General features: G+C 43.3%; 2 protein-coding genes, 1 long non-coding RNA gene and 10 other non-coding genes across 18 annotated transcripts in view; all 13 read left to right on the forward strand.

Moving 5' to 3' along the window:
• osbpl9 (oxysterol binding protein-like 9) overlaps positions 1–7944 on the forward strand; it is a 36377-nt gene extending 28433 nt beyond the window's left edge. For all 6 annotated transcript variants that reach the window (XM_063891354.1, XM_063891357.1, XM_063891356.1 and 3 more), the window contains 12 exons: positions 397–500; positions 978–1093; positions 1368–1453; positions 1567–1747; positions 3510–3597; positions 3769–3879; positions 3965–4028; positions 4486–4626; positions 4788–4866; positions 5702–5793; positions 5873–6008; positions 6520–7944. In XM_063891354.1, coding sequence (XP_063747424.1) covers positions 397–500; positions 978–1093; positions 1368–1453; positions 1567–1747; positions 3510–3597; positions 3769–3879; positions 3965–4028; positions 4486–4626; positions 4788–4866; positions 5702–5793; positions 5873–6008; positions 6520–6597 — 1276 coding nt within the window. In that variant the 3' untranslated portion in view covers positions 6598–7944. The remainder of the gene's footprint in view (positions 1–396; positions 501–977; positions 1094–1367; positions 1454–1566; positions 1748–3509; positions 3598–3768; positions 3880–3964; positions 4029–4485; positions 4627–4787; positions 4867–5701; positions 5794–5872; positions 6009–6519) is intronic.
• Positions 7945–10600: 2656 nt separating this feature from the next.
• LOC134869623 (uncharacterized) lies at positions 10601–14650 on the forward strand. The gene is made up of 15 exons (XR_010166436.1): positions 10601–10624; positions 11102–11145; positions 11464–11507; positions 11738–11785; positions 11964–12011; positions 12440–12486; positions 12669–12719; positions 12909–12964; positions 13154–13189; positions 13379–13426; positions 13599–13637; positions 13811–13865; positions 14070–14122; positions 14312–14372; positions 14556–14650. It is a non-coding gene; the product is annotated as an uncharacterized LOC134869623 (long non-coding RNA).
• LOC134870262 (small nucleolar RNA SNORD74) lies at positions 10877–10958 on the forward strand. The gene has a single exon (XR_010166532.1). It is a non-coding gene; the product is annotated as a small nucleolar RNA SNORD74 (small nucleolar RNA).
• On the forward strand, positions 11274–11355 carry LOC134870263 (small nucleolar RNA SNORD74). Its single transcript, XR_010166533.1, has one exon. It is a non-coding gene; the product is annotated as a small nucleolar RNA SNORD74 (small nucleolar RNA).
• Positions 11597–11664, forward strand: LOC134870270 (small nucleolar RNA SNORD75). Its single transcript, XR_010166540.1, has one exon. It is a non-coding gene; the product is annotated as a small nucleolar RNA SNORD75 (small nucleolar RNA).
• On the forward strand, positions 11829–11895 carry LOC134870269 (small nucleolar RNA SNORD75). Its single transcript, XR_010166539.1, has one exon. It is a non-coding gene; the product is annotated as a small nucleolar RNA SNORD75 (small nucleolar RNA).
• LOC134870266 (small nucleolar RNA snR60/Z15/Z230/Z193/J17) lies at positions 12761–12845 on the forward strand. Its single transcript, XR_010166536.1, has one exon. It is a non-coding gene; the product is annotated as a small nucleolar RNA snR60/Z15/Z230/Z193/J17 (small nucleolar RNA).
• Positions 13004–13088, forward strand: LOC134870265 (small nucleolar RNA snR60/Z15/Z230/Z193/J17). The gene has a single exon (XR_010166535.1). It is a non-coding gene; the product is annotated as a small nucleolar RNA snR60/Z15/Z230/Z193/J17 (small nucleolar RNA).
• Positions 13227–13310, forward strand: LOC134870264 (small nucleolar RNA snR60/Z15/Z230/Z193/J17). The gene has a single exon (XR_010166534.1). It is a non-coding gene; the product is annotated as a small nucleolar RNA snR60/Z15/Z230/Z193/J17 (small nucleolar RNA).
• LOC134870260 (small nucleolar RNA SNORD47) lies at positions 13904–13977 on the forward strand. The gene has a single exon (XR_010166530.1). It is a non-coding gene; the product is annotated as a small nucleolar RNA SNORD47 (small nucleolar RNA).
• Positions 14166–14239, forward strand: LOC134870261 (small nucleolar RNA SNORD47). Its single transcript, XR_010166531.1, has one exon. It is a non-coding gene; the product is annotated as a small nucleolar RNA SNORD47 (small nucleolar RNA).
• Positions 14407–14485, forward strand: LOC134870272 (small nucleolar RNA SNORD79). Its single transcript, XR_010166542.1, has one exon. It is a non-coding gene; the product is annotated as a small nucleolar RNA SNORD79 (small nucleolar RNA).
• Positions 14651–15726: 1076 nt separating the features above from the next.
• tor3a (torsin family 3, member A) lies at positions 15727–22413 on the forward strand. Its single transcript, XM_063891419.1, has 6 exons — positions 15727–16079; positions 17036–17158; positions 18138–18403; positions 20184–20359; positions 20466–20590; positions 20902–22413. Exons 1-6 carry the CDS (start codon positions 15914–15916, stop codon positions 21147–21149), a joined length of 1104 nt encoding a protein of 367 aa, XP_063747489.1. The 5' UTR covers positions 15727–15913; the 3' UTR covers positions 21150–22413.
• The last annotated feature ends 61 nt before the right edge of the window (positions 22414–22474 follow it).

Here is a 22474-nt window from a genome sequence, read left to right on the forward strand (position 1 = left end):
ACACACGGTTGGCCACCTGGAGCACCTCAGGGTTCGGTATCTCGCCCAAGGACACATCCACAATATCCAGAAGACGTGTGGTCTGTGAAAGTGTGTCCAATATTTATTTTAAGGGCGAACCCGTCAGAGTCAACACACCGGCTGCTACGGAGGTAAAGAGTCCTGACCGTGGCCAAAGCCTCGTGACACAGATACAGGAAATTAACCCCCCCCCATCCCTTCACACTGAGGATCCATTCATAGCTCAAACAGCAACAAGTCATCGGGCGTCTAGCAGATCCATTTCTGATGAAACTGCTCACTGCAAATAAAAACGGCAGACATGTGCAGCACAATTTCCTGTGAGATCCGGCTCACTCTTTCTAATCTCTGCTGCTTCCTGTCCCCCCCCCCCAGTCCCTCAGGGCCTCAGGCTGCCTCTAATGAAGGGTCAGCGCTGAAGAGACCGGACACCACCGAGTCACTCAACTCCTCCATGTCCAACGGCACCACAGACGCAGGTAAAGGGAACACACACCATATGTGTTTATATTTTACAGCTGGTCTTCTGTGAAAAGACACTGAGCTGGGATTCTTCTGATAAAGTAGGAGAGAGTTCTACAGTTAAAACCTTTTTCATTTAATGTATTTTTAAATCTTTTTAACTCTTTTAATTTTCTTTCCCATTTTAATATTTTTTACCAACTTTATTTTTTAAACGTTTTTATTTATTTGTTTACCTTTGTTATTTGTATTTATGTATAACCACCTTTTTTAACATTTCATTGGTAAAAGCCTTGGGTGTAAAGATCCATACAGAGCAAATGTAAATAATTGTCCCTCCATATTTTGGAGTATTTCCCACCCATTGCAGATGCAAAAAGGTTTGAATAAATCAAATGAATATTGACCATGCGTATAACATGACACAGATAACATAGTGGTGTTAATTCTAGCTAATCATGACCCCGTGCCACCCCTCCTCTGTTCGTCTTCAGACCAGTTTGAGAACGACGATCGCGACGATGAGGGAGAGGGCGAGTCGGTGGAGGAGCACAAGAGCGTCATCATGCACCTGCTCTCACAAGTGCGCCTGGGCATGGACCTCACAAAGGTGCAGACCCCGGACCTGGGTTTACTCTTTTCCTTTCGCTCCAATGTCTGGCTGCTGCATTCAACTAAACCGTGTATTCAACTCGAGGAGATGTGTTGCAACAGAAGCAGGGTCACAAGGCTTTGCACCCGAGTTATAAATAAGAATCGGAGTCCAGCTCCCTCCATGCTCTCTGTGCAGTCTGTAGCTATCCTCTCTGCACATCCTTTCCTAACTCTCTAACTTTGTAACTCCCACGCAGCTTTACAGTTTTTCCTCTTGTTAAATCTCCCAGGTGGTCCTGCCCACCTTCATCCTGGAGAGGAGGTCTCTGTTAGAAATGTACGCAGACTTCTTTGCACACCCAGACCTATTTGTGAGGTAATGATCCTCCCTCTCATTCCTGCAGGCTTTTAAAACACACAGACATTTCAAATCTTAAAGCAGAGTAAAGAAAATGTGCATTCATGAAACTCCTCTGTGTTTCCTCTCAGTATCGCGGAGCAGGCGGAGGCCCGGGAGCGCATGGTGCAGGTGGTGAAGTGGTACATGTCGGCCTTCCACGCCGGGAGGAAAGGCTCGGTGGCCAAGAAGCCGTACAACCCCATCCTGGGAGAGGTCTTCTACTGCCACTGGGACCTGCCCACGGAAACAGAGGAGCCCCCCCCACCCACGGTGAGAAAAACAAGCCCTCTGCAGCGGCATTAAGTACCACAGTGTGTGGGTACCATGTGCGCTCTCTAGTGGACAGTGAGGGTACTGCACGGTTTAAATAAACTCAATTGTTTTTATTTTATTTTGTAAAATAAATACAATCCTCTATATTTCATACTTTTAGAAAGGGACAAATATTTATTCTAATTATCTTTTATTTTAAAGAGCTGTTTATTTATATATATATATTTTCTGTATTTATATTTCTGTAGGACACAAATCATTTCTCCTCTTTTTATTCAAAGCGATATATTTTTGGGGGGAAGGTGGTCTTTTGTTTTTTAGCAATGGGGTGTAATTAGGGTTGATGCTTTTCTAATTTTGCTCAGGTTTATATATACTTACTATTCTCAGCTGTTGGGCCAGAAATCTGTTAATCTGACTAAAACTAAATTGGTTTAATTAACAAAGCAGATTGTTTTTATTGGATTGGTGTTTTGATGTTTAACCCTAATGTTTGATCTCCTTCATCCATCATGTTTTTGGTTGTTTAGGGAACAGGTCCTCCTTCTTTCTCATATTTTACCAGTCAGTAATGAGGCTTTGACGCAGCACTACAGCCAGGGTCCCCGCGGATCCTTAAGAGTATTACATTTAGTTTTTGAGATTTAAGATCTAAAAGTGTCTTAAAAGGTCTGGAATTTTAGGAGGGGAGGTATTACATTTTACCTGGGGCAGAATGAATGAGTGTGTCTCGTTTTAGTTAAATGTGTATGTTTTATTTTACCGGTAATGTTATTTTATATCCTGCAACGTCCAATACCTATTGTTTTTAGGTGAAATAGGTAGGCCAGCGCACACTCCGCTTAGTAGGTGGCGGTGGAACGCCTTGTATGACTGTGATCTGCATTTTAACGTAGAAGAAGAATGTAGTTATCCAGCTGCCGTGGAAAAGAAAGAGCACGGCGCTGAGGTTAACGAAGGGTTAATGCACATGTAATGATAAGTGGTTGAAGGATGACGAGTATCGTGGCTGGCTGAAACCGTCCAGCTCCTCTGAGGCGCGATGCGAACTTTGTCGTAGAACTTTCAAACTTGGCACAATGGGGTGCAGCACTAGATACACACATGAGATCAGAACACCACAAGCGCTATGCTGGTATCCAAAGGAGTACAATGCCCATAGAGTCGTTCACTGGCACTACTTGTAGGTTGGCTGTTACCACTAATATAGCCACTCTGGCAAAGTGTTCAGGGCCCACTTCCAGTCAGACACCATTCTACTCGTTTTTCACCCACAGCCACGGTTTTCACACGGTTAGTCGTCACCAGTCATACACCTCAAACGACAACATTCACAGTCTTCAGTGAAATGTTTCCCCATTCCAAAAGTGCTAAAACGTTCACTTGTGGAAGGGACAAACCCGCGTACCTTGTGCGGTTTGGAATAGCGCCTTACATACAAAAGGAGCTCATCTCAAGAGTAGACGAAGATTCGTTTGTCACTATCTTCGAGGAGAGCATGAACAGGACCACCAAGAATAAACAACTAGTCCTGCGGCCACCGATGAGACTGGCCCCCACGTTTCATCCCGTGTCTTTGGATCACATTTCCTGGGCCATTCAAATGCAATGCCACTTTTTTTGTGTTGGTATTTTTTCCTTTTAGAGGTTTTAAGAAGGTCTTAAAAGTCATTCAATCTGTACTCAAACAATGTGCAGATACCCTGTACAGCGCTTCATATGTCTTGTGTATATTTATCCTCTGTCCTCCGTTGTTCAGGGGGAGACGGTGTCAGAGGGTCCGGTGCCGTGGTCTTCCACCAACAGTGTGTGTTTTGTGGCAGAGCAGGTCTCTCACCACCCCCCCAGTGAGTGTTCGACCGTTATCTATCACCACCAAAGATATACTAATATAATTCCTAAAACCAGTGTGAGCCCTCTCATTGAAATCACGTCTCGTTCTTTGCACCTGTTGTGCGCTGTGGTGTGTAAGAGGTCAGATAAGTGAATGTAATTCTGAGTGCCTCCTCTTTCTGCAGTTTCTGCATTCTACGCAGAGTGTTTAAAACGGAAGATCCAGTTCAACGCTCACATCTGGACCAAGTCCAAGTTCTTAGGCATGTCTATAGGAGTCCACAACATCGGACAAGGTGCTAACGATAAGCTCCGTCTCAAAGAACGATTTATTTTACTCACAACTTCAGCCAGTTGTTATATAACGATGTTGTGTTGCAGGCTGTGTGTCGTGTTTGGAGCACGACGAACATTACATCCTCACCTTCCCCAACGGATACGGCAGGTAGGTGTTGAGTAGATTCAATACACCTTTCATGATCTAAATGAAAAACTTTATTTAAAGTAGAACAAATAATAGTTATATAATGAAAGACAAAGATATGAGATCAAGTCTTTTATTTTTTGAATACAATAAATGTAGAATAAAATCAAAGTTGAATTAAATAACATTTTAATAAAACAAACGTTAAGAATATGGAGTGTCTCTGTGCACTGTGTGATCACACAGAATCAGTTAGAATACTCTGATCGGTCCGTCTACTTCTAAAAGTGTGCAGAGTTGTGACAGATTTCTTAAATAAATGTGACTGCAGAGAGGACGGTCTCTTCTGAAGGGAGCAGACGTCCGGTTGGATAATAAGCTGTGTTAGCCAGAGGGGTTGTTCCTGTACCCCTGCCTCTGTCTTTATTTAACTACATCCCTCTTGGTCACTTCCTGCCTCTCTGACCCCTCTCTGCAGGTCGATCCTGACGGTGCCCTGGGTGGAGCTGGGGGGAGAGTGCAACATCTCCTGCTCCAAGTCGGGCTACAGCGCCAACATCGTGTTCCACACCAAGCCCTTCTACGGAGGCAAGAAGCACCGGATCACCGCCGAGATCTTGTAAGAGGAAACTCAGCGGCACATTAGACACTGATTACACGCAGACACAAAGAGGCTCGATGAGCAGGAGTGACACAGGGAAACCTGCGGCTGTCTGCTGGTCCGAAGAGGGAAGCATCTCTAAGCAGTTTTAATGAAATGTACTTGTGTTTCTGCTGCAGTGCTCCCAATGATAAGAAGTCTTTCTGCTCCATCGAAGGAGAGTGGAACGGAGTGATGTACGCCAAGTGGGCGACCGGAGTGAGTCTTTGTTTCTCCCTTATTTCATATTTTTGTGGAAGGTGTTTATTGAACTACATCAAATGTATGGGGAGGGCTGTGATGAACTGTGATTACTAACATTGTTCACGATTAAATGAGAATGAAATGTATTTTTACATAATTTAATTCAATTAAAGAACAAATTACGGAACCCTTAAAACGGACGTGGGGAAATAAAATAAAGACTTGAATGTTTCTGATCGTCGTCAATGAGAGAGAGGACTGCTCATGTTTGGGTAGCCCTGGTCTTCCTGAGTTACACAACATCCATATGGGTTTATGCATCGATCATTTTCTGGATTCATCAACACGAGAAACTTAAAGAAAAGATTTCCCCATGTCCGTTTACGGGTCCTTAAAAAATAGAATTGAATAAAACAAATATATGTAATATTTTATGTAGTTTAAATAAATACAAATGTTTTATTGTTTAAAATGAAAAATATTTACACCTTTATTATTATTTGTCAGCTTCCCTGGGAACGTGTTATTAATAATACCAATCGTGGTAAAGTTGCACGCTGCGTCACGTTAGAGTGCAACTTTACACCAAAGATAAATGTGTTCTTTATTTTTGTTCTTTTCTTATTTTAGAGTTTGAATATATTTAAGAAACATTGGTGTCTTTTATGGAAAGTACCTGACAGAATGTTTAGAGAACAAACTGTCGACTAAAACGAGATGAAATGTCTGAAGCTGCTCTTCAAACGTTGGGGAGAAATACACAGCAGGAGACTTGTGCCTGATGAGTGTTGCGTAACTTTATAAGTGTGTGGTTAAATAAATACAGTAATGAGTGTGTTGTGTGTCTCAGGAGAACACGGTGTTCATCGACACGAGGAGGATAGGCATCATCAAGAAGAAAGTGAGGAAGGCGGAGGACCAGCTGGATTACGAGTCCAGACGGTGAGCACTGCTCTGAGTATCATGGAAACACCTTCCTGTAACTCCGACTCAAAGAAACACACTCTGTCTTTTCCTCCAGATTGTGGAGAGACGTGACGCTGAACCTGAAGCTGAAGGACATCGATGCGGCGACAGAAGCCAAACACAGTCTGGAGGAGAAGCAGAGAGGCGAGGCCCGGGAGAGGAAGGAGAACGAGCAGCAGTGGGAGACCCGGGTGAGGCTGCTGCTCTATCAGGAATAGCAGGAACTGTTTTTATGGGTTTATATCATTAATAGGCATCTCTGAGGGTTCCTGCAGAGTGCTGAAGACGTTAGGTAATCACAAATGTAAGACCTTGAAGGCATTATCCCTTTATTAGTTATGTTGAAGCTGCTAAGAATATTTTAAATTCGTTTTTTTTTTTTTTCTGATCAACAAAAGAAAAGTCCATGAGTCGTTAAAATGAGGGTCTGAATTGGTATTAAAATGTCTAACCAACCTTTTTAAAGAGCTATCTATTCAATCCAAAATGAAGCAGTGAAATACTAATACAATAAAACGGTAAATTGAAAAGTGAGTGAATGTATTTTTAATTGGTTTGAGTTTAACAGAATTCTACATATTATTGTTTAAGAAAAGGAGATCATGAATATTAATGCGACGGATCAAACGTCAACATTTCAAAGACGTTTTGCAGTGAATTCACCATTTGACTCAAAACCCGGTGTCTCCTGTGTCTCTGCAGCTATTCCACGAGGACGGGGAGTGCTGGGTGTACGACGAGCCTCTGCTAAAGAGATATAACTCCCAGGGGGGGCACTGAGACCACACACACACACTGCACACACACACACTGCACACACACACACACACACACACACGGCAGAGTCTTCATAAGAACTCTTTTGCAGAAACTGCTCCCAGCCTCTGAGTGACTGAAGACACAGCTTTGCATTTGACAGTAAAATCAACAACCAATGAGACGAATGGAAAACGGCTCCTCTCCTTATTTGGGCACTTCCTGTTCCTGCACCACCTCCACCCGCCAACCTGAGGGTCCCGTCTCTCTCTTCACAGCAGTTTCCCCCTGCACAAACCTGGATTTTTATTAAGGGAGGGGGAGTGGGGGGGACAAGGTGTGTGTGTGTGTGTGTGTGTGGTTGATGGTGAATAAATCAAACGAACCTTGACCAGTTTAAAAAAAACGGCGCTCTACATCTCAGGGAACGACTGAGGACAAAAGGAAAGCTGCTGCCCCCCCACCCCCCCGAGAGTCTGACAGCCTTATATAATGGTGTAAATCTTAAATGGGCAGGGGGGGTGTAAAGACCCCCCCTGCCTGCCTGCAACTAGCTGTAACTGTTTATATATAGATATACATACGATGGATATAAAGATATATTCTCTTTTTGTTTCTGGCAATAGTGTAAAGATATGGGAGGATCCGGTGGCTTTAGGAGTCATTCCAGTTTTATGTTTTTATGTCCACGTTGTTTTTCCAGAAGCAGAGCCTCGACGTAAGCCATAGCATCCGAACCGATCAACGTGGAAATATGCAATATAGAGATCTCATTCTGGGCGTCCGGTATGCCAAATAAAGGCTTTCGTTTTGGATCAAAAATGTTTCCTGGAGGCATTAACGAACAAATGATTGTTTACATATTTCCTTGCTTTCTCACCACAGGGGGTCAACATGTACCCCACTGCGCTCTTAAAGCATCGGGACGGATCTAAATGCTAATAAAAGACACCACCTTTTACCTGAAAATGCACAAGAACATCCCCGACCGTGAGTCCTGGATATTCGGCCTGAGTGAATGTGATTGAAGTGAAAATTAAAACCGTTAAAATCGAAGCATCTGGAGTCGGGATGGAGCGGCTGCAGACGGGGGAACGTGTGTCTGTAGAATCCTCTCATCCAAGGCGAACATGAACGCCTTTTTAGAAACGAGCCAAATAAAGTTCCCTGTTGAAGCTTGGTCTGTCGGTTTGTTTCCCTCCATGTTTTCTGTCTCTGTTTATTATATTGAATCGAGGCCTTGCCATATATGTCAGTATCACTCGCCTGGTAGAGAGCAATCATCGTGTATTTTGATTTCTTTTGGACCATAACCATTGATTGTAAGAGATGTTCCTATTGATGCATAATATTAAATCTCCATGAGTTCAATCCTGTGAGGTTCTGGCCTCGTCATTTCAGAAGGGAACTGTTTTTAAATTGAATTGTTTGGTAACGTCACTATGGAACACAGGCGCTCCTATTGGCTAGCGCTCCAACACATTGTATGTGATAGGCTAAGGGGCGGGACATCTCTAAGCTGGTCGACCAATCACAACAAAGCTGGCCAACTAACCAACCAGAGCAGACTGGGCTCTGGTTTCAGACAGAGGGTGAAAACAGGTGCATGATAGAAGTCTTTAAAGTAGAGAAGCTACATACTGATATACACCTGAACATCAGCAGGAGAGGACTCTTTAAAGTAGAGACACTACATACTGATATACACCTGAACATCAGCAGGAGAGGACTCTTTAAAGTAGAGACTCTACATACTGATATACACCTGAACATCAGCAGGAGAGGACTCTTTAAAGTAGAGACTCTACATACTGATATATGTAGCCCGTCTGGGCCTGCGGTGGTCCTGATACTTTCAAGCGGAGCTCTGGCAGAAGGATCCGGTGTCTTGGCCAGGATGCACCTCTGGCAGCACTTCACATAGTCCTTAATTTGGTGCTCCATTCTAGGCCAGAAGAAGCGTTGTCTTGTCAGGTAAATCGTTCTTGCCTGCCCTTGATGTCCGGCCAAGTCATGTACACCACGCAAGGCCTTGTATACCAGACTTTGGGGCAAGACAAACTGACGCCTCTTCTGTTTGCTCAAGGGATCCTTGGTGACTCTATAGAGCACTCCATCAATGACATTAAGTGTCTCACACTGCTTGATGAGTACCAGAGCACTTGTGTCCAGACCGTCTCTCTCCCGCCTTGAGGGTCTTCTCTGTCGACTCAGAAAAGGCATGACTCTGCTACATATACACCTGAACATCAGCTGGAGAGGACTCTTTAAAGTAGAGACACTACATACTGATATACACCTGAACATCAGCAGGAGAGGACTCTTTAAAGTAGAGACACTACATACTGATATACAGCTGAACATCAGCAGGAGAGGACTCTTTAAAGTAGAGACACTACATACTGATATACACCTGAACATCAGCTGGAGAGGACTCTTTAAAGTAGAGACACTACATACTGATATACACCTGAACATCAGCAGGAGAGGACTCTTTAAAGTAGAGACTCTACATACTGATATACACCTGAACATCAGCAGGAGAGGACTCTTTAAAGTAGAGACACTACATACTGATATACACCTGAAGATCAGCAGGAGAGGACTCTTTAAAGTAGAGACACTACATACTGATATACACCTGAACATCAGCAGGAGAGGACTCTTTAAAGTAGAGACTCTACATACTGATATACACCTGAACATCAGCAGGAGAGGACTCTTTAAAGTAGAGACACTACATACTGATATATACCTGAACATCAGCAGGAGAGGACTCTTTAAAGTAGAGACGCTACATACTGATATACACCTGAACATCAGCAGGAGAGGACTCTTTAAAGTAGAGACACTACATACTGATATATACCTGAACATCAGCAGGAGAGGACTCTTTAAAGTAGAGACGCTACATACTGATATACACCTGAACATCAGCAGGAGAGGACTCTTTAAAGTAGAGACGCTACATACTGATATACACCTGAACATCAGCAGGAGAGGACTCTTTAAAGTAGAGACGCTACATACTGATATACACCTGAACATCAGCAGGAGAGGACTCTTTAAAGTAGAGACTCTACATACTGATATACACCTGAACATCAGCAGGAGAGGACTCTTTAAAGTAGAGACACTACATACTGATATACACCTGAACATCAGCAGGAGAGGACTCTTTAAAGTAGAGACGCTACATACTGATATACACCTGAACATCAGCAGGAGAGGACTCTTTAAAGTAGAGACACTACATACTGATATACACCTGAACATCAGCAGGAGAGGACTCTTTAAAGTAGAGACACTACATACTGATATACACCTGAACATCAGCAGGAGAGGACTCTTTAAAGTAGAGACTCTACATACTGATATACACCTGAACATCAGCAGGAGAGGACTCTTTAAAGTAGAGACTCTACATACTGATATACACCTGAACATCAGCAGGAGAGGACTCTTTAAAGTAGAGACTCTACATACTGATATACACCTGAACATCAGCAGGAGAGGACTCTTTAAATTATTCACGATATAGTTTCACATTTTTTCACCTTGAGTTTCTCTACATAATTTTATTTAAATAAATAGGGCTGGGCGATGTTATCTATACTGGGAAATACGGTTAAATATGGTTTTAGAATATCATGATATTGCATAACTTTCTTAATAACTTGCTTTAATGCAGCTTACAATCAAGTGATGTCATTTTCTAATTTGTATTATCTGGTTTAAACTTTGGACTTTATAGCCAATAAGTTATTGCATCACATTAGTTGTATCATTTATCAATAATATAATCATTTAGTAAGTATTTTATAAAAGCACCAACAGTCCACTAAACAATCTTAATATCGAGGTATTTTATTCCATACATCATATTACATGTTCTCCATGTGGCGCAGATTTTAATGGGGGTTTTCCTTCAATACCATGGATGACCAGTAGGGGCTCACGATGCTGAATCTTTCCCATCAGCCACTGCAACATCCCCCTATAAAAGCAGTCCGCACCCTCTGTCGGTCCTCATTCCTCCGCTGCTCACATGGTAAGAACATCTCACAGCTTTTGGAGTTACTTCCTGCGTTGTTTTAGGGGACTTTAATTATGGATCTTATCTTCTTATATGGATATGTTAGTTGATTGTACTTGTCTTTTATTTTTCACTAAATGTCTCCCTTATGGAACTATTAGCGCTTTAACGGCACGTTAGGCCTCTAGTCTCCCACGTGCAAGAGGCTAATTAGCATATGAGCTAATCTTCTATTTGTATCCCTTAAAGCCACCTCGCTGCAGCTTTCCCGTGCATATATGATGATTAATATGTTGGTAGGGACATCTGAATTAAAATGTAGAATGCCAACCCTCTCTGACTGCACGGGAACCAGCTAACATCAGTCTGTTTTAAAGCTAGCTGCTCCGATCATGTGCCAGTTAGCTGCTACGTGTCCAGCATGTGTTGCAGGTTAGAGCTAAATGCATGATTTTTGGACCAATTTTAAAATGTATATATCTCCTGTTGCAGGCCTCAGGATAGGATCCCTACAAACTGGAGCTGGACAATAAATGGTAAGGAAACAGGAAGGGGAAAAGTCTCAATAGTTCACTCAGGATTTGATGTCACTAAGAAAAGTAATCAATCCTGGGGGTGTTCACTGATGTAGTCATAAAATCCCACAGCCACCTCGCTGCAGCTTTCCGTGCATATATGATGATTAATATGTTGGTAGGGACATCTGAATTAAAATGTAGAATGCCAACCCTCTCTGACTGCACGGGAACCAGCTCACATCAGTCCGTTTTTAAGCTAGCTGTGCTAATTAGCTGCTATGTGTTGCAGGTTATAACTAAACCATGTTTTTAAAGATCTCTCTCCTCTGGTTGCAGGCCTCAGGACAGCCTCTCTGCAAGATGGCGTCAGACATTAAATGGTGAGGAGACAGAAATGCCTTCATTATGATCAGAGGTGGAAAGGTACCGAGATCTGAGAACTTCTTCCACCTCTGCTTTATGATTATTAAACTCATGATGTTTCATTATGTAAGAGTAGTGGACAGAAGTGATTTCTGAAACTGCATGACTGAAGTTTAACTAGTAGCATGCTAACTTGAGTTTAACTGTTAGCCAGAGCTGCATTTCAATCAACGTTCATCTTGTTCAGGTGGCAAAAGATGTCTGTAAGCTGGGAACCACCTCAGACACTGAGCTGGTGAGTTTATCTGCTAAATGAATAAACTGCGTAGTTTAATGGAAGTTTGTGATGATTTAGTATAAGAGTAGTGGACAGATGTGATATCTGAGAAACTAAACGCTGATGCTTCCATTTAAAGCTGTATCTAATCTATCCTTACCATGTTAAGGCACTAAATGTAGTTTCATGTCCACAGGTCTCAGGAAATCCAGGAGACATGAAGCAGATGGTGAAACTAAACAAGGTAAGACTCAGTTTCTTTAGTTAATAGTGAAGGATGGCTTTATGCTTCTCTGAGGAGTCTCCAAATGTAGCCTGACATCAGCGTTTAATGGACTCGAGTTCATGGTGCATCAAAGCTTTGACTTTAAGATGTACAGAGCCCAGTCTGTACAGGAAATGCTTGTACTTGCATGTCCATAATTGGTCACTTTCAACCAAATTTGGCTGTTAATGCATGTAGTAAAATGCTAAAGTGACCCCCCCACCCCAGAGAAGCATAAAGGTCCTCCTCTCTCTCCTCGTGCTACAGTGATGACAGCATTTGCTACTCTCGACTACCTGGATGACGATACCCCCAACCCACCAGTTGATTTATCTGAGGCACACGCAGCGTGCCGCCTGCAGACTCACTGCTGTAGACTGTGCTCATTTTACTCTGTGTTCCTGCAGGTGTGCTTACCCTGGACGGCCTGACCTTCACATGACCTCCAGAGCAGGTAATGCACTGAGTATTCCACGGAGCATCCTCCTGAAAACCAGCTGTAGTGATGATCTTGTTTACATTGGGAATCTCTCTGAGTCAGAGTGAAAGAAGACGTGTTGCTGATGCAGAGCAGATCAACTAACGCCTCTTCATTAAAACCTGCTTTCACTAAAGTGTCCTCTCTCTCACACACAGCTGGTCCTCTGATCATGGCTCCTCCCCACCTGCACCTGGGTTCAGTCACAGGTGAGGTAAATACTCTGCTGAGTGACTTTAAGTAAACTGCGCTGATACGATGATGAGCGCATAGTTCAGCAGATTAAACCATGAAGAACAAGAGCATTTGTCTTTCGCTCCTAGCTGATGTGTCGGCCTCTTCAATCGTCCAAGCCTCTTCATTTTCTAGATTTCTTCTAATAAGTCTTAATTTTTCAGGTGCTGGAAGACGTGGCACTGCAGGAATCCTGGGAGTTCAAAGAGCTCAACCTGAGGTGAGTTAAATGCTGAAATATAGCTTTACTTTCTGATGCCTGATACGATGATGAGCGCATAGTTCAGCAGATTAAACCATGAAGAACAAGAGCATTTGTCTTTCGCTCCTAGCTGATGTTTCAGCCTCAAAGGCATGAAGGACGCTGGACTCCGGCGTCAGTTTGTAACCCTTTCTTTTTAATTCACAGAAACAAGACTGTGGCGCCGCAAAGAACCACGTAAAGGTGAGTTAAATGTTAGAACGGCAGCGTTTAAAGACCCCTGATACAGTGATGATAGCATAGTTCAGCAGATTAAACCATGAAGAACAGAGCATTTGTCTTTCGCTCCTAGCTGATGTATCACCTGTGATCACCCTGCAGCCCTCAGGTGTTTCAGTCCCTGTCCTAATGAGTCTTCTTCTCTTAATTCAGACATGAAGACCCTTCCTGTGTGAGGAATCTCCACCTTCAAACCTCCTGGTGAGTGTCACAGATTAGCATTTAGCCGCTAACACGCTTCAGATGTGATGAAGATGAATCAGGTCTCTGATCCCGTTGAGGAAAGTTAGCATTATCTGATCTGAATTAGCGATGCGCGTGAGTTCAATCGTGGGTCGGGTGCTGGTTTATCTAACCCTGCTCTCATCATCAGGTGCTCTGGAGGCTGCAGTGAAGACGGAAGAGACTTGAGGTGAGATGCTAACCCTCACACAGGATGTAAAGAGACTGGGTTCAGTGATGTCTTAACAAATGTCTGACCTGAACTGTAATGTGGAAAACCTGTTACTGAGAACCCAGAGGAGTGACTCACAATCAACCAGCCGCTGACTTTTAATAAGCTGTTCTGTCCTCCTGTATTTCCAGGAAGGAGCCTCGCCTGTCAGACTCAGCACGGCACGGTTAAGGCCCTAAAACCAAGGTGAGTTTATCAGAAGCGTTCTAACATTAATGAAACACGACCTGTGATGAAAAGATTCTGCCAAATGATCTCTCATGATTATACCCCTACCGTTCCATTATTTTCTGAGGCTGTGTGCTCACTCAACATCTACTTGTCCCCGAGATCCCAAATATACATCAGCTAGACTCGATCTAATCAGACTTGATATCCTCTCTCCTCCAGGAAAGAGCAGCTGCTGTCAGACTGAACATGGGACACCTGAGGACAGGAAACAGGTCAGTTGATCAGAAGTGTGCTGTAAGAGTTTCCGTGCCGCTCGCTCGATGATGAAAAGATTCTGCCAAATGATCTCTCATGATTATACCCCTACCGTTCCATTATTTTCTGAGGCTGTGTGCTCACTGAACTTCTGAGCTGCTGAATTTCCACCTTATTTTAACAAGAGTTTGCTTTTCTGTCCAAAGGAAGAAGCCCCTCTCCTTCATCAGAGACCCTGTGCTGAGGACTCCCTGACCTCCAGAGCAGGTAGAGCTCCACCTCTCACCTGGATTCCTCTTCAAACTGTGAATGATGATCATGTTTAAACATTGGGAATCTCTCTGAATCAGAGTGAAAGAAAACTGTTTTCTGACGCAGAGCAGGCTCTCTGACGCCAGCTCTCTGAAGGCCGGCTTTCTCTAACTCTCCCCCCCCCTCTCTCTTTCTCAGGTGCTCTCTGGATGGAGACCCTCAGAGCCTGCGGTCGACTCCAGAATATCCAGACTGTGTTTGCAGGATGTGTGGAAATAAATATGAAAAACAAATCCTGTTTGGTGTCTTTTATTGAGATGTAAATGCAGTACTTGCTCTTATTGGATAACTAGTAAATGTATTACCATCATCCCTCTCTGGGACTAAAGGAATTCTGAGTCTCTAAAATAAATCGTGCATTGTTTATAGGAGCTGCATTCTGGAAATGTTGACCAGGATTTCTGCGACAGTGAATAAATGGCTGGGTCTGACCAGCTATAAAATACACGTTGATAACCTGTGCAGTCACAATAATTTAATGGCCTTTACATTAACTTAGGGTCTGCAAAGTCCTGTGAGCCTTATTGGCAAAAATCTGGTTTATGGAGGAAGGGGAGCTAGTTGGACACAAGATGGTATATCCTGTAGAAGACCTGATGATTGAAGTATGCATGAAAAACAAGTCACTTTGTCACTAACGTTTCATTCTGAATATTATTTAGAAAAAGACACTCAAATATTTCAAAAGTGGGGTTTATTGAGATACATTTTACATTTTATTTTAGAAAAATCTTCGAGTGTTCTGATTCTAAACCGAACTTAATATTAGGAGGCAATCAAAACCACACCTGAGATTTCATTTATATTTATTACTACAAAAACTGACGTGTAATTTAAATTGTGGTTTTACATGCTTACACCGTGTACCTGTTTAACCGTGGGATTATTGTGCATATCATTTATGTTCTTTAAACTCTATCTTTAAAAGAAGTCTGGTTTGGGTTTTGTTCCGCTCAATGACCGGAAGTGATGTCATGTTGACCTTTGCTTCATTTTTTACTCTTATAAATCCATAAACCTTTCAAATGTGACTTACTATCAGAAGATCCGCAGAGCTGAGATCGTTTTAATGAAGCAGTGATGAATTATTTTACTGCAGGATAATAAACGACAGGAAGGGTTTCATCTCAACTAGAAACCTTATTTCACTTTTAATCTTCTTGAAATAAAATTAAATGAGGAAAGAAAAAGATGTGCCCCAACACAAAGAAGGATGCATACAACATTAATCTGGAATAACATTTAAACAAAATCACATTTTGATAAAGCAGTTTTTGAAAGTAAAAGAAAAACAGGAAGTCCTGACAGGCGCATGCGCAGTACACAAAGAGACGCAGCCGTCCCTCCTGCTCTACAATGGGGGAGGAATAAGGGGAGGAGGGTTAATGTCCCGCCCCGTGCAGCCCCCCTCTGCACAGCTCTACACCCCCGGAGAGGAGAACCGGGCCCCGGTGTCTCGGTGCTGTTCCTGCCGCCTCGGAGCCTCCTGATCCCCGATGCTGCTGCGCTGCTTCCTGGCCGCGCTCTGCGCCCTGTCCGCAGAGGCCGACTTCTTCCCGCTGGACAGCATCTCCAACGTGTCCAGCTACTACTTCAATTACATCTATTGCAATATCTGGGAGGGGGAGTGCCAGCCCCACCAGGACGATGCTGCACAGCAGGGTGAGATTCATTATCCAACAGAAGACACACACACACACACACACACACACACACACACACACACACACACACACACACACACACACACACACACACACTCACTATGTACCTTTATTGATCCCGTAGAGAAACTCAGGTGTTGTACACTATATATCTCATTGATTTTTTAAATGCTCCTCTGAATAAATACAGGTGTTTTTTGCTGAGAATATGTATATATTGTTTTATAAATTAAGTTGTAGTATGATTATCTTCATTTCAAGTACTTCCTGATAGGATAAATACAGTATCTGTCTGTCTGTCTGTCTGTCTGTCTGTCTGTCTGTCTGTCTGTCTGTCTGTCTGTCTAGCTATACACTGGGATATTAGACATAAAATATAAATATAAATAAACATGTACAGTAATGAGTTAAACTCTGATCAGGTGAATGTTATAGACTATATGTGCATATTGTAAAATGCTGCATGATTTGGAAAGATTGCAATTATATAATTGAGTGATATCGCAATACAGGATCCAAGAGATTTGAGCTGTAGATCAGTTTTGAATCAGAATTCTCATTAGAATGCTTAAATATATTCAGTAGTTATGATGTGTTTGTCTTTCACGAGGATCTGTACCAAACAAATACGTCGAGTTAGGTCTTTAGAACAATATTTGTAGGCTTGGACATCTGCAGATCCACAATTCATCTTCATGTTTTACCTTTAACAAACGAGGTGCTTCCTGCAGTTTGAGTATTGCACTTCCATGTTGCCATTTCGATAGGATTTCTCGTGCAGCCCTAATATTGTATATGGCATTGGTGGAGGAGCTCAGCACTTCAGATAGAAGCTGCTAAAACAAAGCTGGTGACAAATAAAGCCTCTTAATTTGAGTTTAGTGAATGCGTTTGGTAGTTATTACAGATGTAAATCATGCTGATGGTTTCTTACGGACTCCTCTCTTCCTCCAGTTCCAACCCGGGACCTTTGGGCCGGTTTCCCTCAGGACTACATGAGCCTGATGCACCAGTGGTACTGCAGCCTGGGCCAGTGCTGTGACTCTGGAGACTGCAGGATCACCAACAACATCACAGGTACACAGGCCTGCAGGGTGGGGGGTGGGGGGCTGACACTGTTATCCAAAGCCACTCACATTAAATGGAACTAGGAATAGCAAGAATCCTGCAGGAACATGAGCCTTATGGATAGAAGGACTTTATTGATCCCAATTTGGGGAATGTTTTCGCTGCAGCCGCATAAAAACAAGGCAATTATTTACAATCAAATAAAATGGCATTTCAAAAGAAAGAAAACGTACCCAAAATATAAAGCCGGATATTATATGTACAATAAGTGTGAAAGGTGTGGAATTTTAAATAGGATAAATATAGAATGTACTGAACGGTTTCAGCCCAGTCAGATATTTAGAAAGCTGTCATTTCCTGTTGGTGATATCTGTCGGTGCCTGTGAGCAAGCACTGATACTGTCTCTGGACTGTAAATCACATTATATAATTAAAGACTGGTACTTAATCAGATTCATCCATCAACACGATTAGAAGTCATGCATCTTAACTTATCTTGGTAATAAATAAATGTCACTATTGATCCTTTATCATCCACAATTAAGGCGTTTAAACAGCACAGACTTTCTGCAGTTACTCCGATAATCAAAGTCTTGTCTCTTTGAATACTTTCTTTAGTGTTCCTGCATCAGAGCTGTTAAATCCATGAAACCGTGTAAAGTGTAAGCTGGAAACGCTTTTTATTTTCTATCATTTCACTTTCAGTTCAATCCCATGAATGAAAGATACTTCTCCATTTTCCAGAATTCAATTCAGACAGGAGTGTACAAAAATGGGTCCAAATATAACGACACTGCTTCATACTTAATAAAAATGATGTGTTTTATTTGTCAAGCGTAAGTGTTGAAAACACATTTAAGAAAGACAACTGGAATAAAAAGGAGTTAATAAAACAACATTAAATCCAGTCTGAAAAGGGGAGTTCTGCTCAGGTTCTTCAGTGTGGTTCTTCTCAGTGTTTTTGAGCCCGCCCTCTCCCTCCCTGCAGGTCTGGCGAAAGACCTCCAGACGAAGCTCCATGGGCAGCACCTGGTCCAGTCCGTGGTCCTGAAGGCCGTCCAAGGCTTCATCAACAGCCCCGAGTCCAACAAGCCGCTCACGCTCTCCTTCCACGGCTGGTCCGGCACCGGCAAGAACTTCGTGGCTCGCATCATCGCGGACAACCTGTACCGGGACGGCGTGAAGAGCGAGTGCGTCCGCCTCTTCATCGCCCCGTTCCACTTCCCCCACGCTCGACTGGTGGACACCTACAAGGTGAGGCACGAGGCCGGGTCTGTTTAGGTCAGAATCAGAATCCCTTTGATCGTCCCACAGAGGGGACATGTTCATTGTTACAGCAGAAAGAGCCGCAGACAGCTTCATATTTCACCCAGATAAGTACTGCACAGTATGTACCCCAACAGGGGGGGTTATAGTCAGTGTTGTTGTATGTGTGGGGGTCTACCGGGGGCCATGATGGTTATAGAGCCAGGAACCCATTCCAATCCAACCCCTACACCCTAACCCTCTTATGGTCCAGGTCGGCGTCCGAGAGTCACTCCTCCTCCTGGGAGGGGGTTGATTGTAACCAACGCATAGCAGTTAGCTAACATTAGCTGCCAAGTGGCGGTAAGAATGGATGCATCGTAACGGCTACTGGTACCGTCGCTGCAGAACTGGTTTCAGGGGAGCCCAGTGAAAGACAAAAAAGCGGCCAATCATCATCTCCTTCCCTCTCGTAAAGGATGCTCCGGTGTTCCCCACAGGAGAAAACAAAGGAGGCATTAGCATCAGAGGGAAATACTACGGGACCTCAGAGTGCGTGTGGGCAGTGTGCCCCCCCCTGTTTGATGTTCAGAGTGTGTGTTGTAACTCAGAGCGTGACGATAAGAGGCACTGGTTGAACCGTTGCTTCAAATCAAACATCAGGGTTTCGACCCATCAGTTCTGACCTGCCCGGTCTGTTGGAACGTGGCTTTAGTCCAACTCTGGCACGGGTTCATCTGCACATCTCACCCTCAAACAAGACAAACTTTTAGAAGTGATTCAACTTTTTATTAGAAGAAGCTCTCAGTGCATTGGACCCAGCAGACATTCTGTTGTGATTGGTCAACCGCTCACAGATATCACGTACAATGTGTTGGAGCTCTAGCCAACAGGAGCATAAGCGTTCCATAGGGATGTCACCATGTTCTGGAAGGAAACAGAGGAGTCCTATGGAGGTGTTTCAGGCAGAGGGGAGGAGGACTTTTGCCTCTGCAGACCATTTACATGCACTTAAACCTACAGCAGAAGGAACAGAACAAATATCTCTGAAAATCTGGTCCGGTCTAAATCAGATTTGTCTGTTTGTAGTTGTGTATCTGTACACACACACATGCCAGCATGGTGCCTCCTCTCATACACACATGTTTACTCAACCACCGCTTTAGATTTCATCAGATTATTGACTCTGCTGTTACTCAATGAATCCAGATGTTACAGAGTGTAGTACGCAGGGGAACCCTTCAGCTCTCACTCTGCCAACTCTGCAGGACCTGTGTTCTGGTGATTTCTAGATAAAATAGTTTATTTAAAGTCTGAGTTTGAAGCTTGATCTTAAGCTTGATGGTTTACTTTTGCTCAAACTTAAATATCAGAGCAATAAATCTATTAAATGTGTTAAAAAATACTGCTTTCAAATATTTCACCCTCAAGATTTATGTCAAATAAGATGCAGGGATCTTTCATTTTATTTAACCATTTATTTACGTGTTTGTTTTTGTTTTTGTGTATTTATTTGTGAAACACCAATTCAATAATATTAAGAATATATCTTACATTAATATCAGATCAATAAATCTATTAAATGTGTTAAAGATCAAAGCTTTTAATTATGAATTTCATTTGACCATTTATACACATTGAGTTTTTTCAATTTCATTTTCTAACAACAACACAACAACAACAACAACAACAACAACAACATGAACCCTTCCTGATGTAGAGTGTGTCTTCTTTCGGACCTTTAGATGAGGCTGATTTCCTGTGTTTTACTTCCTGTCTGTTCTTTAAGGGCCAGCTGCGCGAGGCGATCCGGGACCTGGTGCTGCGCTGCCCTCAGACCCTGTTCATCTTCGACGAGGCGGAGAAGCTTCACCCCGGACTCATCGACGCCATCAAACCCTTCATGGACCACTACGACAATGTGGACGGGGTCAGCTACCGCAGAGCCCTCTTCCTCTTCCTCAGGTCGGTTACTCTTCATCACGCACTTCCTGTATCTTCCACTCTCTTCCTGCTGCTGAACTGAAGCAGAGACTTTCCCACCTCTCTAACGTGTCTGTCCTCTCTCCAGTAACATCGGTGGAGCGACGATCAACGACGTGGCGCTGGACTTCTGGCACTCGGGTCAGAACCGAGAGGACATCGGGATGGAGGACCTGGAGCATCGCCTCCGAGCGGAAACCATGGAGTCTCACGGTACGTTGCAGAGCTCCAGATGTCCCCTTCCAGACCTCTGCATGCATGTGTGTGTGTGTGTGGGGGGGGGGGGGTTGCACAGCTGTTGTAATTGACCCAGATTATAGCGAGAGAGCTGCAGGAATGAGTCCTTAACCTGGGAATAAGTCAGCATTTTACCACTTCCTGTCCCTGGTCTGGAAGTCAATGGTTGTCTGAATGTGTTTTTGGTTGTTGAGAGACTTTAACGTGTTGTTCTACAGCATAAAATACGTCAGTAAAAACCCACTCTGATTTGTGGATGTTTTTCTCTGCATGGTTCTGTCTCCCAGGCGGGTTTGCTCAGAGCGAGCTGATGTCCGGTCACCTGATCGACTTCTTCGTGCCGTTCCTGCCTCTGGAGTACCGGCACGTGAAGCTCTGCGCGCGAGACGCATACACCGCACGGGGGCTGGAGACGGACGAGGCCACGCTGGACGAGGTGGCCAAGGCCATGCTGTACGTGCCCAAAGAGGAGAGACTGTTCTCGGCACAGGGATGCAAGTCCATTCCCCAGAGGATCAACTTCTTCCTCCCCTAGGAGGTGAGTCGGACCGACCTGGAGGTGGAGCCCAGAGCCAGGGAGGAGTGCTCCCCCCTTCATACAGGTACAACAGCTGTCCGTCAGAGAAGGACGGCTCCACAGGGGGAAACACAGGACCCTGCGGACGTGAGGAGAACCAGCAGTGGCTCCTCTTCCTCAGCATCAGGAGTCAGGATGTGGTGTTCAGTGTTTGTCTTACTGTCTTTATGTCTGTTTGCCTCGGCCAGAGTCTGAGTCGCACTGTTTTTTAAAGTTGAGATCATACTTCTTCAGTTCATGCATGTAGGACCTTATGAAGAGAGGTGCAGGAATGAGTCGTGAAACAAGGAAATGAGTCAGCATTTTAGCACTTCCTGTCCCCTGGTCTGGAGGTCACTCCCAACGTTAGCCGCCTTTAGCTTAGCGGCGTGAAGTCATGTGACCGTGCTTCTTCCTTTATTGCCCAACATTAGCTTTTTACATCAAAAATCATAAAGTTGACACAGAGATTCTTTCCTGCAATAATCCCAAATCACACGGAGAGATCCCATTGGACCAGGGAGATGCTGCCTTCAGGGACCAACACAGAAATACGAGATCCCTGCACCACTCGAGTGTCACTGATTATTTATTGATGTCTTTTTAGGGCTGGGCAATATATCAATATGTCGTGTTTATAATTAATAAGAGACTAGATATTAGCTCAGATTCTGGAGATTTAAACATAAAACTGATGATTAATTAACTTAACTTTGGGTTGTAGCTGTTCTATTATTTTTCTTCACCCAAATCCACATTACATATCACATATTTATCCAAATTCTGATTGTGTAATTACTTCCTGACGGCCTCCAACTCACAGTACCGTACCAATATCAATATTACTCAATGTCCTTATATATTGCCCAGCCCTTCATAGTTTGTGCCATATTTAAGCATTATCTGTACCATATTATTTGTGGAGTGGTTTGAAAACACACTGGCACTGTGTGTTGATGCAAGTGTGAATTGAAGTTGTTACTGGGAAGTGTGAGAGAGTCAAATCTATGTTGAAAGTGGTCTTTTCTGTGTAAATATGCTTTTGATAACTCAGTATTTTATTGAAATTTGTTTTAATGATCATATTTACTGCTCTTAAATTGGACCTTAAAAGTATATTTGTATCCCTGACTTGCATTATCTCACTCTCACACAGTTCTGCTTTAGTGATTTTATTATCCAAAGGGTCACAGAGAGATGGCAGAAATGCTTTTAAGAAAATAAACATCCACAACAAACAGAAGTTGTTTTTATTTATTGCTATGAACACATGTTCATCTCTCTCTACATATGTGGAGCTATTT

This window comes from Eleginops maclovinus, chromosome 9 (assembly GCF_036324505.1).
Source record: "Eleginops maclovinus isolate JMC-PN-2008 ecotype Puerto Natales chromosome 9, JC_Emac_rtc_rv5, whole genome shotgun sequence".
NCBI lineage: Eukaryota > Metazoa > Chordata > Actinopteri > Perciformes > Eleginopidae > Eleginops > Eleginops maclovinus.